Source organism: Pavona decussata, unplaced genomic scaffold (assembly GCF_977016875.1).
Source record: "Pavona decussata unplaced genomic scaffold, jaPavDecu1.1 SCAFFOLD_348, whole genome shotgun sequence".
NCBI classification, from domain to species: Eukaryota; Metazoa; Cnidaria; class Anthozoa; order Scleractinia; family Agariciidae; genus Pavona; species Pavona decussata.
This window is the reverse complement of record NW_028145732.1, coordinates 18,199-35,932: the sequence shown is the minus strand read 5'-3', so window position 1 is coordinate 35,932 and position 17,734 is coordinate 18,199. Positions and strand designations below refer to the sequence as shown.

At 38.2% G+C, this 17,734-nt stretch overlaps 1 protein-coding gene across 1 annotated transcript; it reads right to left on the bottom strand.

The window, feature by feature from the left end:
• Positions 1–3,209: 3,209 nt before the first annotated feature.
• LOC146453129 (Golgi SNAP receptor complex member 2-like) lies at positions 3,210–14,429 on the bottom strand. Its single transcript, XM_085097003.1, has 8 exons — positions 14,268–14,429; positions 12,753–12,817; positions 10,515–10,623; positions 9,930–10,008; positions 8,995–9,048; positions 6,770–6,913; positions 6,128–6,214; positions 3,210–4,784 (listed from the first exon to the last, which is right to left on the bottom strand). The coding sequence occupies exons 1-8, from the start codon at positions 14,417–14,419 to the stop codon at positions 4,710–4,712; spliced, it is 765 nt and encodes a 254-aa protein (XP_084953129.1). The 5' UTR covers positions 14,420–14,429; the 3' UTR covers positions 3,210–4,709.
• Positions 14,430–17,734: the final 3,305 nt, after the last annotated feature.

The window sequence follows — 17,734 nt, the reverse complement described above, 5'->3', positions numbered from 1 at the left end:
AACTTTTGGCGGTGGAGCCGTAATAAGCTACGTGGGCCGCGAAAACGAGCTAGTAAACCACGAGGAAATACCGCCTGCCAGAAAATTTTTGTCTCGTGGGAAAATTGTAATTGGACGAGACAACTTTTAACTGACGATTTTCAACGCAATACAGCGCAGGGACAACTTTTAACACAACATTTTGTTGCGGTAACTCACTGCGTGGTTTCGCAGACAGGTCAAAAACTTACAATGTGTTGCTGCAACACAGAGGCTTTGTTACTGAAGTTACGTCCGCGCGCTGTCAGACGATCACAAACAGTTTAGGCAAAGCGTTAATCACGAGTCAAAAATCGTCCCTCGTAAAATCACATCAGAACGACAGAAAAGGTCAAACCAGGCGACAGAAAAAAAAGCAAAAAATATTGCAGTCCCGATAGCATTTGGGAACGATCGATATCTCTTTAGGTGAGCTGTTACATAACACAGCCCCGCTATAGCTAATAGTGTTTTACAGTGTTTGTCAGAACTTGCCGGCCAGAGGTGGTTGGCCGTAAATGGAGTCAGTACCAATTTGAAGGACTGATTCGAATTCTTCAAAATGGCACATTCTAAGAGTAGTATGCGCCATTTTGAAGCAATTTACAAAAGTGGCATATGACTGATGCCGTTCAAATTGGTACATTTCGTTTGCGACATGATCAGTGAAATGGCCGGCGAGCTATGACAAATGGTAAGCGCCTTCAGTAAGACTTGCTTCAGTTTCAATCCAATTCGTTGCAAACAATCCAACGGTTTGTTTAGATATTCTGTGGCCGGATAAGTCGTACAGGGAATCTGAAACATGTTTTTTTTTTTCTTTTTTTTTTTTTCAGTAAAATTGCGGAACACTGGAAAACCAATTACTTTCGTTTTCGAAGGGGCAAATATGTCGTTTGGAATGGAAATACAGGCCGGCGGTCAGCTGGCATTTTCGAAAAGCCAACAATAGTTCGTAAATCCAGGGAATAAGATTCCATTCCCTAAAACTTTCTGCAACTTAAATTTTCAGCTAAAACATTTGAGCAGATCAAACTGTATTACTGGGTTTACCTAAGTATATCTTTAAAGCGGGACATCAAACAATCTGGGAATTCAGAATTGAAGTATTTTGCCTAATCATTCTCGTTGTGTCACGGTCTCTGGCTTAGGAAGCTATCTCCAGATATGTTCCTTTTCACCCAACCGACCCACCTTTTTCAAAAATGCATCAAAAAGTAAAAATAGTAGATAGTTTCTGAATACATTGCTTGCTCACTTTTCTCGTCCGGGAATGGCGGTCCAAAGACCTAATGGGACCCGTAACACAACGGACATTTGATGACATCACTGAGTCTTAGCGGCGTGTTACAAAATGGCATTCATCGGAAATAAGATAAAGGCTCATTTAGAATTATTTATTTGTCAATGTTCCTTTTTCCTCTAAGCAATAGCATAATGCTTTTTCCGAAACTGGTCATCTTCGCTCGTAAAATGTTTCGGCGGAGATATCATCCCGGCCGGCCTGTACCTAATGAAGGTTTTCACCAGTTGACGGTTTAAGTTTGATCGCCGTTTAAGAATCTGTGATCACCCATAAAAATTAATTAAAAAAAAAAAAAATCACAGCCGATATTCCACTCCCGTTATACAACCTTCACTTTAACAATAGAGCTGGCAGTAGGATTCGAAGAAACGCTCACTGCCGTAAACGTGCACTGATTCAACAGATTAGAGTCATGTTTCTGTCGCGACAAATTTTCCTAGTAATTTAAAAATATCAGCAGATATTGGCAATGTTTTACATGAGGCAGCACTTGAAATGATGGCGAAAGTTACTCTCAAGTGCGGCACTCGAGGGTTGTATGTTCTGATCCAAGACATACGTGGGCAGTCTGGCTGACGCGTAATCACGGCACTAAAGTTTGTACATCATTAAAGCTGTATCGGCTTAACAACATGTTCCGAACATTTTCATCACGATTCTGCTGGCAAAATGTCACTAGCCAAAACAGATTGGCAGAGATGCTTTACTAAAGTGTTGCCGGATTACTGCTGGGTCTCGTCGTTCCCTGACAAAACAGCTGGACCTATAAACTACCGTCGCCTCTCAATCGCCAATATTAATAAGCATTGCGTGCGGTTAGGACGTCAGTCATGATATTGTAATAAATATTAATGCTCCAAACTTTCAATAGAGTTATTTTAAAATTGTACTTATTCAGGCAGCCGTAAACGCGATCTTTATTGATAAATATTAGTAAATTAAGTGTATTGCCGGGTCTAGAGCACGTGATTTCCACGTGTAGTTGAAAGGTGGTCAGTTTGACACTCTCGCGGTACAACATCTACTAGTAGTTAAGTTGTTCTGTGAGGGTGGTTCTAAGTTTTGAGTCTATGGATGAAATCCTTAAGTGTGACCATTCGAATGAAAGTTCCTGAAAGGTATTTTCTTGTGACCCTGTTTATTTTGTTGTATGAGGTGGCTCTGACAAGAACGTTTGAGTCTGTGGACGAAATCCTCGAAGGGTGACCGTTCAAATGAAAGCTACCGATTCCCGTGTTGCTGTTTGTTATGCTGTACAGGGTGTTTCTGTGGAGGGACCATGTAAAGCTCCCGAACATTAATCTTTCCTGCTGCATGTACATAATGGTTCTAAATTTTAAAGGAAAACTACTGAACAGTTTTTTCCTGGGCGGTGTCATTTTGTATCACTATTTCACTACAGGAAATTTTGAGATCTAGCAGCTACAGATCAAAAGCTTTGAAACGAACACGAAACAGAAAGCTTGAATAGGCGGCCTGCCCGCCAGTCCACCTTTCCCCGATTCCACTATTCCTGATGCAGGATAAATATGTGTTGAATGCGGCTAGGATTGATTCAGACAGAACTGTAAGTACCATTTCCTTTGGCGTTCTAAGGACGTGATAATTACAGTTTCATGACTTAGCGACTAAACCACCCAGCGAGAACATTTAAGCAAAATACTTCAAATGTTGTCTGCTGTATTCCTCGATCGTTTTATGCTCTTTTCAAGGGATAGTTGTGGAAGCTAATATAGCTTGATGTGTCGGATGTTTTGGCTGTAATTTTAAGATTGCAGAAAGGTGTATGATAATGAGTTTGAAAAAAAAAAAACGAAAATAAAATTTAAACCAAGGATAAAATTGAACCACAACATGAACGAGTTACTCATAAAGAACAAACAACACAGCTTCAAGAATTTTATTTATTAAAATAATAGAACAGGCATCTATCTTGACAGTTAAAAATTTGCCCTACTAACCTCATTATAGAGTAAAAATTCTATTAAATTTTGCACATGCTAACGAGGCTAGTAAGGCTAATTTTCATGAAAATAGAAGAATAATTTATTGGCTGCCATTTATGAATAAGATCTATAAAAGAAGCATCTTTTCACCATTTATTTCATTCAAAGTCTCTAAGCGAAGGATACGAGCTGATAGCTTAATAGTAACAAGCCAATCAGAGTGCAAGCTTGTTAATATCCAGGGGTTGTCTATATAATAATCAATTTTCTTTTTCCTTTTATTTGCTTCGACGAAACATGACATCATAGACAACACAGAGATAAAATACTAAGTGACGCAGCAGCAGGGTAACCGCAACTAATGCCAACCAGTACAACGGGCTCACGTTAAATAAGAAAGCAACCTAGAGCAAAAGGGAACGCGTATGCCAATAGCTTTTTCCCCAAATCAATAAGCGACTGGATTACTTTGCCAAACAGCATCAGACAATCAGAGATAGAGCGGGATTTCAATTTAAACAAGCCCTTTGGGCTCAATTTTCTATCGTTTGATTGATAGTTTTTCTTTTCTTTGTTTTATCCTTATTTTCACATTAAGGTCACCATGCACCGCACTGTATTTGAAGGCCGTAGCCTGTTTATTAATTTTTATACTTTGCACAAACACCTTCACTACTGGCGAGATGAACAACCTTTGCCTATTACCAATGTAGATATAGATGTAGATTATTAAAATATACAGAGTACGGCAACTGAAATTTATAGCGGCAAGCAAAAGTACGAATTAGGCTGTGAGCGATATTGCAATTCAGCCAAATGGTTTTGAACGAGCACGATCTTCAAGCATGGTTAATAGTTAAAGTAGTATGAAAATAATTAAGAAGAACAGGCTTACCAAGGGAGGTAGGTCTATCACTTCGAAATTAATGTTGAGTTCATGAACTAAAGTGTTCCAAGTCCTTATAGCTCTATCAAAAATGAATTCTGGATGGTTGTAGTCTAAGGCCATGTGCACACTTGGTTCCCGAGCATGATGTCCGAGTACGATTCTCACTGGGTACTACAGTAATGGACACTATTCCGCACCAGAATTTGGGCACGGTGTCCATGGGCACGTTTCTCGAAAGTCTCGATAATTAACGGGCTCGGAAAGCTGTTGTTGCTTACATTCAAGATCACGGTTTCAATAGTTTTGCAGATAATATGATAAAACTATCAGTTAACAAAATAAAATGGACTGGTTTGTTTAATTTGCAGGGACCCGCGCTTTTATTCTTAGATTTTGATTTGTCCACCATTCTGTTCACATGTGTCAGTAATATGTCCAATACTTAAACTTATCAACCCAAAAGTAAGTATAAAAACAGTTTGAAGGTTATTTCATGTGGACTCCTGCCTTGCTGTTATTATTTGATAAGCTACTGGCTTATCCTTGAATATCACGTGAGGTATTTGATGACTAAGAACATAATTATGCAGGTTACGATCATTCCTCCAAACACAATCCATTTGTCCTAATAGGAAGTACAGAAAAATAAACACATCATTAGGCTATCTCTGGGGGATTTATATTAGTTGCATATCTAGAATTTCTGTAAGACAAGAGGCTAGTACCATTACCCTTTCGGTAGACTGTAGAACAGTCGCTTTTTTCCCTTGAAATTCACATACATGTGAAGAGTAAATTGAATTTACGAGGAAAAATGCACTGAAAGCATAGAGTATGATTGCGAGATATGAGCATGCGAGGCAAGAAAAAGTCTCCAGTCTCTTTCTATTTTCTCACTTGCTCCAGACTTTCCCTTCAAGGGCCGTGCATTGATACGACTTGCAACGCAAAAAATTTTCTTTTCTCTGAACAATGAGTGGGACCTTAGCTCCCAAGCCTCTCTAGAAGGCAATAGTGTTTTAGATATCAAAGCAAAATTTTTATAGCATGCACAACAGGTTCATCTCGTTTTCCTACCTTCAAGAAACGAATGCGCAAGCTTTTATTGAAATAATTCTGATTTGTTAATGCTGCACATATGCAGTACTATTTTGTATTTATTGTGTTTTCGAAGTGACCTCTTTATATAAGCCCGATGGTTTCTCGAGGTCTCCTCGCCAAATCGTTATTGCTCCTTTTGTATTACGTTATTGTGTTTTACAGCAAATAAAATAAATAAATTAATTAATTAATAGCAGTTTCCTTTATCTTTTTTGTCCCAAGCTTTTGACTTGTGATGAGTCAGTGACGGTATAAAATGCTGACGCCAGGCACAAGTCTTCTCAAACTCATTTTAAAATAATTCATCAAGCCAAAACAAAGCAAATCACTACCGTGAAGGAGGTTGAGAAATGTGATCTTAATTATCATAAAATTTTGTGAACTTTTGCTTCGAATTTCTCCAAGAATTATCAATAGTTTGAGAAGCTATACCAAACACTCGAAAGAGGGTTTCCTTCTATTTCCAAACACCTCGAAGTTGGTTAACAAAATCTCGGCTGCACCTCGTTTTTCCAACCTACTTCTTGGTGTTTGGAAATCGGAGGAAACACTCTTCCTCGTGTTTGAAATATTACTTGCAAAACTGTGACAACTCACAATCAGTTTGTTCTAAAGTCTAATATTTGAAGGAGTCGGTGCATGACCAATCCATAGTGCACAGACATGTTGCACATAATCATAGGGTTTTAATTGCAAATGAAACATAAAGCAATGGATAAAACATTGGGACAGTGTTTCCTGAAGATATTCAAGGCCACATGCACACATTTTGGTGAATTTGAGCTGAAACAGCAAAAAACCAATCTGAAATGCACCGTAGGTCGTTTATGGACCGAGCCCTTCATTTGCACCAACAAACAACAATACCTGTGTTGCTCTCTTGTCAATCAGCCTCATAACAGTGTTGGACAAACCAAGCGTGCTGGCAATATCCAGTATTCTTTTATGAGCTCCCTGTTGAAAGACAGTCAATTGACAAATTTGCTGTGATGGCCAGTTGGTCCAGTGCAAGGATACTATTCATTAAATAAATGTAAATAAATGACAGACAAACCTTGTTTCTTGAGAAAACTAAGCGTAAACCAGTGAATAAAACCACAAAGCAAGGTTCACTAACAAAACCAAAGGCCACATGCAAAAATTCAGCCACTTTTCAAGCGAAATGAAAAATCAGCCTAAAATTTGAAACAAGACGGTTATACAATCAGCCTTCAAATGTTTTTGATACAGATGGAAAAGATAAATATGGAGACCAACTTCAAGTTAATATAGTATGTTCTTGATTTCCTTCCTACATAAAATTTGTAATAACTTAGTGTAGCTTGTTTGTTCTTTGAACATTACTTGATGGGTGAAAAATGAAAAATACAGTAGATATAAACTACATCATAAAAAGGTGTCAAATAAGAATCAAAACTGCCTTAAAGTTCCTTTTTCAAAATACTACTTAGTAGAATGTCATGTTTAAATGAATTTATTATTAAGTTACTGGAAATTTAATGAGCTTACTTTTAAAGTTATACGTTGACCTCTCAAACTTGTCAAAATACTAGATCCACTGCTCAATAAATCACTTATTCCTCTGTCTGCATTTTGAAGTGAAGTGTTGTGCTGTAGTTCATGGTCTATCATGATAGATGTTTCGCCACTATCCTAAAAGACAAGTAACACAATTTAAACAGTCAAGTACAGCTGTTCATCATCATCATCATCATCATCATCATCATCATTAAAAAATTTGACATCATCATTCTAAAATGAAGTAATGTTTGAAACACAAACAGCAGTGTTTAATCAAAGGAGGAGATATCAAGTATCCCATGAGTCTCCGCGAAAAATTATCGACTAGAAGGTGTCAAGTATCGATGCGAAGTCCCAAATCGACTGAATTTCAAGTGGCTATTTTTTCTTATTCAGGATCTGAGAATGTAAGTTAAATCGTTTTGTGTATTGCTTTGGCAATTAAGTTCAAGCTTGCATTACAATTTCGCAGCTAATTTGCCTAAGAATAAAGAAAAACGTACAATTGTTTGGAGTGGTATGCATTATCGACTCGCTTTGTTCGTTTGCGGCTCTCAAATGCTTGACCCAAATTTGACCCTAGCGAGTTCAATCCTGGGTACATTAGAGTGAAATCTTGCCTGTTGTTGCTTGAATAGTATCTCCTTTGAATTTTATTCAAGGTCCCCTTAAGTCCCCATGTTTTGAAGGAATTTGTGTTCGTTGAAGTTTGCCTAAATTGGCGCCAAACATGTAAACAACTGCATAATGCTTTTATAGTATTAAACTGCTTTTGAACGATCACTCGTTTTTCCGGTCGAAATGAACAGTACTTTAAGCACGATTCTGTTCAGTTCTATTCTACATCAAGTGGTGACATAAATGCTTCCTTTTAAGTCGATATTCAAGCAAACGGTAAATGCATGGAAGAAGTGGAAGAAGAGTCGAGTGACAAGCGGCCGTTCAATGTTTCTGATCGCACAAACAAGCAAAGAAGCCGCTCTCGTAAGTCTTTTGGAAAACTTACGTGTCCCATGACCGTTAGAAACCGACAGCAGGCTAAGTTTGACGAATTGACATAACTCTGACTGTCTAAATCTAAGCAATTCACGTACAGCAATGGCGATGGAGCGCAGGTCAGCGTTCACTCCGAGAAGCCCCATCGCAAATGCGAGATCACGTACCAACATCGAGTTGATAATATAGTTGGAAGCGAGGCATTGTGGGATACCTGAAATTTACTCCTTTTGTTTAATCGTGATTTTTGAACGCCTTCAAAAATATTCCTGGAAAAGCCTGTGTCAAGAGAGTTCATGATGCTTTTGTGAACGTTAGAAATTAAAATACGAGAAAAACATAAAACACCACATACTACATTACTTGCAAAAAATTTCGGACGTTAAAATTTCGGACATTTAATTTTCGGACACTTTTTCCCTCAATTCGGACAATTTTCGGGCAAAAATTTCGGACACTGCGCTGAAACATGCCCAAAGTAAATTTAAGACTAAAAAAACATGAATTAGACTGAAATAAAATCAGTGAAAATGATAGTTTTACTGTACCTTCAAGGTTTTACAGCCTGATACACCAACGAGAAAATAACACAAACTCAATCAAGCTTATGCCTCAAGCAGTGTCTCAAATACTTACCTTTCCAAAGATAAAAAGAACGACTGAGCAAAGCCGCCTAATCCGAATTCCAAACATACCATGTATATTGGCTTTGAATATGTGATGCTGTCACCCAGAAAGTACTTTTAAAGTTTTATACTATACTGTAAAAATTTCGAACGCTTAAAAATTTTGGACGGTTTTATTTTCAGACACTATTTTTGTCCGAAACTAATCTTAATTTCCTATAATAAGGTATTCAAACCTTTGCAAAATATCAACATGTGTTTACTCTCCTTTCTGTTCTATCATACTTAGCTGGGAAGAATTTGTTTAAATATCAGAACATGTCATCTTTTGTGATCATTTATTTGTTTCTCATGACCTGTATGTTTGAAAATGTAGTCATGAGGTATTTTTTAAAGAGAAATTAGATTCTGGTCACTAGATGGTTAACCTATAACCCCCACTATCACCTAGTAAGCTTAACACAGGGCAAAAGAGCATTCATAAAAATCACTATCTGATGGCTTTCATCCGAATGGTAACAGGATGATTTCTTCCACTGATTCTGGAAGTAAAAAAACACACATCTAACATGCTAAAATAATGTAGCTTACATTAGTTGTAAACCTTCTGTTTAGAAGTTCTTCTCTTTCTTTCTCTTCTTGTTCCTGCCAAAAGAATCAATGTTATCAGCTACAAAAACAACAATTTTAACGCAAGGTCCTTTTATTCCAAAAGAAGAGAGGATTCTACATGGCAACAAGTTTGTCATTATATGGTTCTGCTGCTCATGAAGACTGGATGACTATTATCTTATTAGTTAAAAATAATTTCTGAGGTTAAATTTTATTATTGGAGGCATCCTCACTGACAGATCATTGTTGTATGTTTAAATAGCTTGTCTCACATTTTACTAGCTTTTACTAAAATTCAGTAAACCAGCCAACCACCCAATGCTATGAAAAGTAAACAATGAAAATTCTCGGAAAACAATTTCCAAGCCCCCACCAGGAATCAAACCCGCAAACTTCCAGATACTAGTTTGGATGCTCTAACCACTGAGCTTACTATAACAGGTGACCTCAAGCCTGACCTGCTCACCATATGAATGACCCATTGCTCAGTGGTTTGAGCATCCAAACTAGTATCTGGAAGGTTGTGGGTTCGATTCATGCTGGGGGCTCGGAAATTTTTTTTTCTGAGAATTTTCATCGTGTACTTATCGTTATCTATTTCATTTTACTAAAATACAAATAATAATCAAATAATCAAACTTAATCCATGGAAGATTTAGGATGTGTTTCTTTGGAAAAATCCAAATCTGGATTTTTGATCTAAGGTCACTTGGGTCATGTTGCATCAAAGGAACCGACGTATCTTTACCAGAGTGGATTCGTTAGTTCCTTTGATACACCATGATCTGAGTGATCTTGAATCAATAATCCGGATTCGGATTTTTACAAAGCTAATAATGAAGAACAGGTTAAGAACTTGTTAGCCAACATGCTTACTGGCAGTGAGGTAACAATGTCATTATTGTTATATGTACCTTCATCATCTTCCGATGTTTGTAGTTGTTAAAGCCTGTTTTCAAATGTCTCAAATCATATGTAAGTTGATCCACTTTTCTGTGAAAACATTAACATAAAAAAAATAGTATATCAGTATCAAGTAAGTATAAAATTTGGGATGAGATTGGACATCAGCATGTCCCTACTCTTTTCAAACAGTGTGTGGGTTCTTTCACGTCCTACAGATTATATCTCTCTGTACTGTCCTGTAAGGCAAATAATTAAAAAAAGAAAAGGTTTGTCAGAGGGTGTAGTCCTATACCTTAAGTGGAAAGAATTCATCAATAGCAGTTCCCAGAGGTTTGTGGAAAATGTCTTTTTTTTGGTTCATGGTTCTCAAGATTAAAAACCCCATTCCAGTTTCTATTGGTGATCAATAAATTAATAATAATCATTGTCCTGTAAACTCCTGTCTGTTATTTTGCTTTATCTTGTTGCTGCAATGAGTTGATTTTGGATGAATGATTTCAACCCTTATACCCAATTTTGTGCCAATGGGAACAAGATTTAATAACCTTGTCATTATTTCATCTTAAACAGAAGAAACTTTCAGAAAGACTTACATTCGAGCACTGTGCTTTTTCTGTGGTGGTTCTTTGTTAATAAGGATGGTGAGTCGGTCACAGTTTACTGAAGCTTGTTCCAAGTTGTGTTCTATTTCTTGTTCAACAGCTGCATGACAAAAAAGAAACATGAGTAAATACAATATCAGTCTATCTCCAGACCCAGTTAAAGGGCCAAAGCATGGGCAAGGGATGGAGGCAGTAGTTCGATCACAACCCTAGAAAGACAAATTAAGAGACAACTTAAAGCAAATTAACCCTTTATGCCCCAACAAAATAACCAGCATCTAATTTCTTCTCACAATATCACTACCGTAAAGTTGGGAAAGTAACGACTCTCCGAAAGTAATGACCACCGAAAGTAACGTCAAAACTTTGTGGCTTCTAATAAATCCCGAAAATAGCGAGTCCCCAAAAGTAGCAACCCCCCCGAAAGTAGCTAGTCCCCCACCCCAAAAAGTAGCGCGACAAAGTTTTTTTTAAATGACCTTATACACATACCGAATGCCAATTATTGTTTTCCGATCCATAGTCAAATTTTTAATGTGCAATGCTAATATCTTGGTGCATTGACAAATTGATCATGATAAGGCACTTTTAACAAAGGAAAGCCTTAATCCATCATTCGTCCTTGACATCAGTTCACTGATGGCATAATGTAAAAACTAAACTGGTATAATTTTGTATTAACAACAGGAACGTTTCTTCAAATTAAAATTGAAAACTGTAAATACTGGACATAGTATAAAACGCAATGGACTGTGTCATGGAGTAAAAGCACTGAGTTTAGCTTTCCTCCCCTGAGTCAGAGAAGAATTTGATTTCCTCTACATTGGCTGATTCATTCATGCGGTAGTCCAGTAGACCATTGATGTTTATTAACACTGTCCCTACTACCAGAAATGGGCAGTGCAGTACCACATTTCACAAATGAATGGATAACTGTGTCTTTCAGACGACCTGAGATCTCTTGCCATGCTGTGCCTACCCATTTCATGAAAAGCACACACCGATCACCAGCCCTTAATTTTTCACTCATAAATAGCTCTGGATTTGCGATCAAGTGTTCGGAGTGAGTCTGTCAACAAGTGCAGCTCTTCTTAAATTCTGCATTGAATGCAACATCGAGTTATTGAATCTTGCTCGTTGCACCTGGAGGTGAGAGCCCCAATGTCGTCTGGCACTCTTACATCAGAATGGTCTTTATTCTGTCCGCTGTTTGAGCTCTGTGCGAATCATATAATTTTTCATTTCGGAAAAAAGAGCTAGCGCTAGCTTTGTTTCATGGTTTTTTGTTCCCCGAAACGACTCCCCAGAAGTAACCAGCCCCAAAGGCTGCTAATTCTGAAAGTAATGAGGGTCGCTACTATCGGAACTTTACGGTACTTCATCAAACATTCAGATTATGAGAGTAAAGGAAATGATCACCAAGAATAAAAATTGTCTTTTCTTCCCTTGGGAAAGAACCCTGGTTTTGGCTGGTTACATGACACCTAAAATGTGTTCTGGATGAAATTTCCTGTAAAGGAGGGGCAGTAAAGTGCACAATATTAAATTCCTTTAAATGAATGTAAATATACGCAACTTATATTTTGAACTGCAGTTGAAAGATTAACTAGAAGAAAAATCCTCGCAGTTAGTATGCAACTTTAAGCAGTTGCGAAAAGAAAGCCTGAAAAAAATTCAGGCTTGAACGCGATTCGAATCCATAACCAGGGTTCTTTCTTGAAGAAGGAACAGCAAGGACCCTGGGAAAAAAGTCTCGGTGTTCTTACAGTATGGCTAGCAAAGTGCCTCGGGGGGGGGGGGGGGGGTGGAGGTTTCTCCTATATAAAAGTGACAGGGGTGATCATCGGAAATTTTGAACAGAACCCCTAAAAGGTACCAGAATTCTGTTTTGTGGGCATGGTCTGAATAAATTTTTTACCCCCAAGAGGTACCAAATCAGTTGACTGAAATTTACTTCCTTGTCATATTTTTTGGCTTAATGCCCTAAAAGGTACCACCATACCTCTTAGCACCCTGAGGGGTAACAAACTATGAATTTTAACCCCTAAAAGGTTTGACAATCACCCCCATCACTTTTTTATGGGAGTCCCCTCCCCCTCCTGGGGTGGGGGGGGGGGTAGAATCAGTTGTGGAATGAAACCCTTGGCAGAAATGAGGGAAGGGTGAGAGGGATACACAAGCCATTTGGGAGATATGGGAACTATTCTTAACATGTTGATGCTCTCTTACCATGTAACGAGTCTGGATGTGTTGTACTTAGCTTACTCAGCAGTCCTTGTACTCCAACGATTAGCCTTAAGTAAGAACAGATACAAAAACATCCAGAGCATTAGTTTTCATGGATAAAACAACTGAACTTGCCAGTGGCTTGCTTTATTATGAGTCAATTTTACACCTGTTTCATGTATTTTTCTTATATGAAAAAATGAGATTCAATTATAAAACAAAGGCATAAAACCATGGTCTATGTTTTACTTCAACTTGTTCGCAGTTAATCCACAAAAGCAAAGGCCATAATGTCGAGATCATAGGGTGCTAGAGTAATAAAACAAAATAGGATAAATAAATTGTGCAGTGGTGCAACTCTATGCTAATAACTATAAGCTTACATAAAATACGCTAAGAGTATTCTTAAATCTACACTGTAACCATCAGTCGGTTAAGTGTCCCATGTCATTTAATTAAAGTGTTCTGGAAGATCATAGAGGCTCCCTTTATAAGCGTTTGAATTACATTTCATCAAGTTAAGGACGGTGCCTACTTTTGTTACTTCGCATATGTTCTGCGCATCTCAAAATACTTGGGTTTCCAATGGGTGATGCCTACTAATACAGGGATATTGTTGCACGGTTTAAAACTATTTGTATCCAGAAACAAAATTGGGGGTAACCATGCATTTTTCAGAGATAACAAAGCTTCAATTTGGAAAATAATGCCATACATTGCTTTGTATTTTTCTTTTTTTAGAATAATTGTTGCTTAATTATCTCTAAAAATGCGTGGTTACTCCCAATTTTCTTTGTGGATTCCAGTAGCCCTTGCTAAGATCTGCTTTCCCGGCATAGCCATAAACCACACAAAAATACTTCTTTTATTGTTTATTGGTAGGCACCGTCCTTAAATTAATTTGGCTTGGATGATACTGCATATAAAAGGGGACATGTGCTCTGGGTGGTTGTGTCAGTTGGGACGGCAATTTTAAAATCCACGCGCAATTTTGTATGTCACGGTCTTGGCTTTATTCTCCTCATTGGTAATGTTCCATTTAAACTTATAGATTTTGGGTCACAAAACTTTACTTCATTTCATGACAACCATCATTACCAGATTGAGAAGTCGGTATTATAAAATAATATTTACAGTTTTCATTAAAATAAAATAGTGAGCGTAATTGTACAGTAACTAAAGGCCGATTTAGACGGTACAACTTTTTGAAACATGTTTTAAAATCCTACGACATTTTTTGTGACGTACACGACAGTCGTAAGCGAGTTGTAGGTTTGATTTACACGAAACAATTCGTGTCGTAGGCCTGTCGTAAGCTTGTCGCATGCGACAAAGTCGTACCGTGTAAATAACCCTTAAGGGAGGTTCCAGAAAAGTTTAAGTTTTCTTTTCAATGACCGAAATAACGCATTAGTATAAGGCACTTTCAATAATTTTTACAGTAAAAGCTTATCGACACGTAAGCACGGATCTACAGTTCGATTTAAGCTATGAACGAGAACAGGGCAAAAAACTCACCGATTAGTCTCTTGATAAAGACTGTCCATGGCTGAAAAACGACTGTTTAACTTGATCAGGATAAAAACACTTCTCCCTAATTTCTCAAAATTTTTAAAATCTATCCGTCGGCATTTCCGAACCCATCCGCCAAACCGCCATTTTGTTTTCATGGACTCTTCCGCTGACACAAAACGAGACACGTCATTACGCCATGGACAGTCAACGCCATGCTCGGTACAGCGACAACAGCCGCAAAAATGATACCCATCGAACCGGCTATCAGCCGGTCATTTCCCTACCCCCTTTAGTTCTATGATTCTGGTCCCATTGTCCATAAGCCAAGGCCTGAAAAATTAATTTCCGTAGCACCCCCCATGGGACATAGTGACTTTGGTATCAAATTAAAGGTTATTGTCTGTATTTTACGAATCTACTTGTTACTTTTTATGTAACTGGTGCTTGAGCGAGAAATACAACTGTTTTTAAGGGGGGGCGGGGGGTGGGTAAGGAGAAATTGCAATATTAAGTCTACAGCAACTATAAAGTAGCCAATATCTCATCAAATGCCTGACACATTTACACCAAAATTGGCAGAAATACTTATCTCGTCACAGTAAACAAATTTCAGTTGGCAGACAAATATGCAGTGTTGCCATAGCAACGGTCACCCTCTCAATAGCGAATTAGGGCCAAATTTCTTACTTTTATGATCCAAATTTTATAAGTGAGTACGATTTAGAAACAAATTATGCACCCAGAAGTAAAAGTAACTGTTGATCACCAATTTTGGATGTTACCGGCTTGTAACAGTTCAGGAATTTTGCACAAAATATTGTTCTTGTAGTTGTAAGTGCCAATTTTCCGCGATGGTCTTTGATGTGAACTCTAAATGTCAATATCTTTAAACACACTAATGGGTTTGTAGTAAATTTGGTGAGAACATACCTCTTATAAGAAATAGGTGATTGCGCATTACAGAAGCTGACTATATCGTTGCCATGGCAACAGTTGCTATGGATTTCTTTGTTATTTAAAATTGTTCCTTGGGTAAAGAATATTAATGGTATGATAATAAAATTTGTATGAAACATTAAACAGCAAAAAGCTATAAAGTGTAACTTTTGTCATATTCAACAAAATGATGTCGTCTTCTTGTGTTACTATGGAAACTGCTTATAACTAACCCTCTATTGTTAACATTGCAGGCCCGTAGTAGGGGGAGGGGCAGGGGGGGCTTGAGGCCCCCCAGAATTTTTGGAAGTTAAAAAACAATGTGCTAAAAAATATATATAAGTAAAACAAATAAATGTGCACTGATCAATCAGTCTTGAACTCTGACGCTGAAAGTGTCTTTTCACAACCTCCAATAATTTGTTTACTACGGTACCTGTCAGTTTCCTTCGCTAACAGTTTGTTTTTATATACAACAACAACAACAACAACAAAGGCACTCCTACGGTACCTTGTGAATCGGAAAAAAGAACCAAAATGGATCGAAATCAACCGGCAATTTCAAGCCGTGAAAGCTGTTGAAATAAACTGACATCGGCTCATTGATAGCAATATAAATGCCCTTAGATTATAACAATTTAGTGTTCACGCGTAATTATCAAAAGCCACACAAGTATGTCCTCTCAAAAGCCATTGTTACTTGTCACAGCAAAAAAGTTTCATCACAGCATCGGGGGCAGGAGCCTGATCAGTCCAGTAGATTTCCAGTTGGTCCTCCTTCAGCTACCAGCCTGGACCGTTTGGGGCGAGTACCCCTTGCACGGCAAGTCACTTTAATTTTTCGTGACTCTGAATTTTCCCGTTTCACGACATTTGCTGCTGATAACTGTAAGGGCATAAAGGGTTAAGGTAAGTCGCAATTTTTCTGCAGTGTTTAATTTCTAGGAAATGTCGCGTAGTGTTCCCTTGATATCCCTGGATTGCATAATTGAGAAATGATGATGTGTTAATGGTAACTTACTCGTTTGGAAATGTAAAGAAACGTTGAATGTATCCATATGTGCAAGGAACAAAAGAGGAGAGAATCTGGGAAATAGTCATTTCGCACAGCATCGTGACGTCCTTTGCCTGGAAGGTAAGCCTGTGTTAATCAGCGTTCGCAGTCGTGTTATTTTTACATTCATGTGGCGTAGTTATTCTCTATATTTCAGCCGTCTGGTGATTGAGGGACATCATAAAGTCCCGATATCCGCAAGTCACTGGCACCTTTCAAAGAACTGAGACGTGTCTTCCATCCTTCCATCGTTGAAAGCGCTTTTGGGCGCTATTGTTTTGGCGATGGCTGGTGGATCGATCCAGACGGAAGGTGTATCAGCAACTCTTCAATATTACTCCCCATGGTAATCTTTAGTTTAGCTTGTATAACCGTAAGTTGTGGCCCATTTGCCAAGCTATGTGGTGATCGAATTTGGGAAATGAAGAGTTGCTTTTAGACTTATAATATTTTTCTTTCACCGCGGGACTGTGTGTTCCGCGTCAAAAAACTCCGTCATTACCCACAATGCAAAGAGAACCTTCATTCTGTACCACAGTCCACCAGGCTCGCACGCGAAATCAATCTAATGCACTCCATGTCGCTTTAAAATGGGTAAATTTCCTTTTGGTCAACCTCGATTTCAAGCAAACTTGGCTTTTCTGTTTTTCACAGGTAATTATTTAAGACTGCAACCTTTCCAAACCGGCTAGGTCGAAAAAATTCTTGCGACGAACACTCGACAAATAGAAGAGTAAATTAGAGAGAGAGAGAGAGAGAGAGAGAGAGAGAGAGAGAGAGAGAGAGAGAGAGAGAGAGAGAGAGAGAGAGAGAGAGAGAGAGAGAGAGAGAGAGAGAGAGAGAGAGAGAGAGAGAGAGCCAGAGGCACGGGCACTTTTGTAACGAAAAAAGGGCACTTTTGTAACGCGATAGGGAACTTTTGTCACGAAGCTAGGGAACTTTTGTAACCCAGGGCACTTTTGTAACGTCACTGGGGCACTTTTGTAACGTTCGATAGGGCACTTTTGTAACAATAGGGCACTTTTCTAACAAACTGGCACTTTTGTAACTGGCACTTTTGTATCAAGTTGTACAAACTCTAACTGTTGTTGTTACCACTATTTAGAAAACAGGTTATGCACATGATTAAGCGCGATAACCTAAAGTACCGTATTTATTCGAATAAACGCCGCCGCTTTTAATAAATTTTGGCACTTAAAGGGGAAGTATCACGCAAATTTGCTGTCATTTCAAAACCAAAAAATGTTTTGTCTGTCAGCAGAAACAACGAAATAATTGTCAAGTTTGTTAAAAATTATCACCCCAGTGCAATAAAACTGTCGATTAGTGCCTCTGGCCAGTGACAGGGTTGGCCGGTTTGGATTGGACTTGAAAAATATTAGGTTAATGTTTTTCAAGTTCTCGCTTTTTTGTTTCCAAAATGCGCTAGAACAGATCACAAGTTGTTTCTTTCAAGAATTGAGTTGATTTCGTTCCTCTC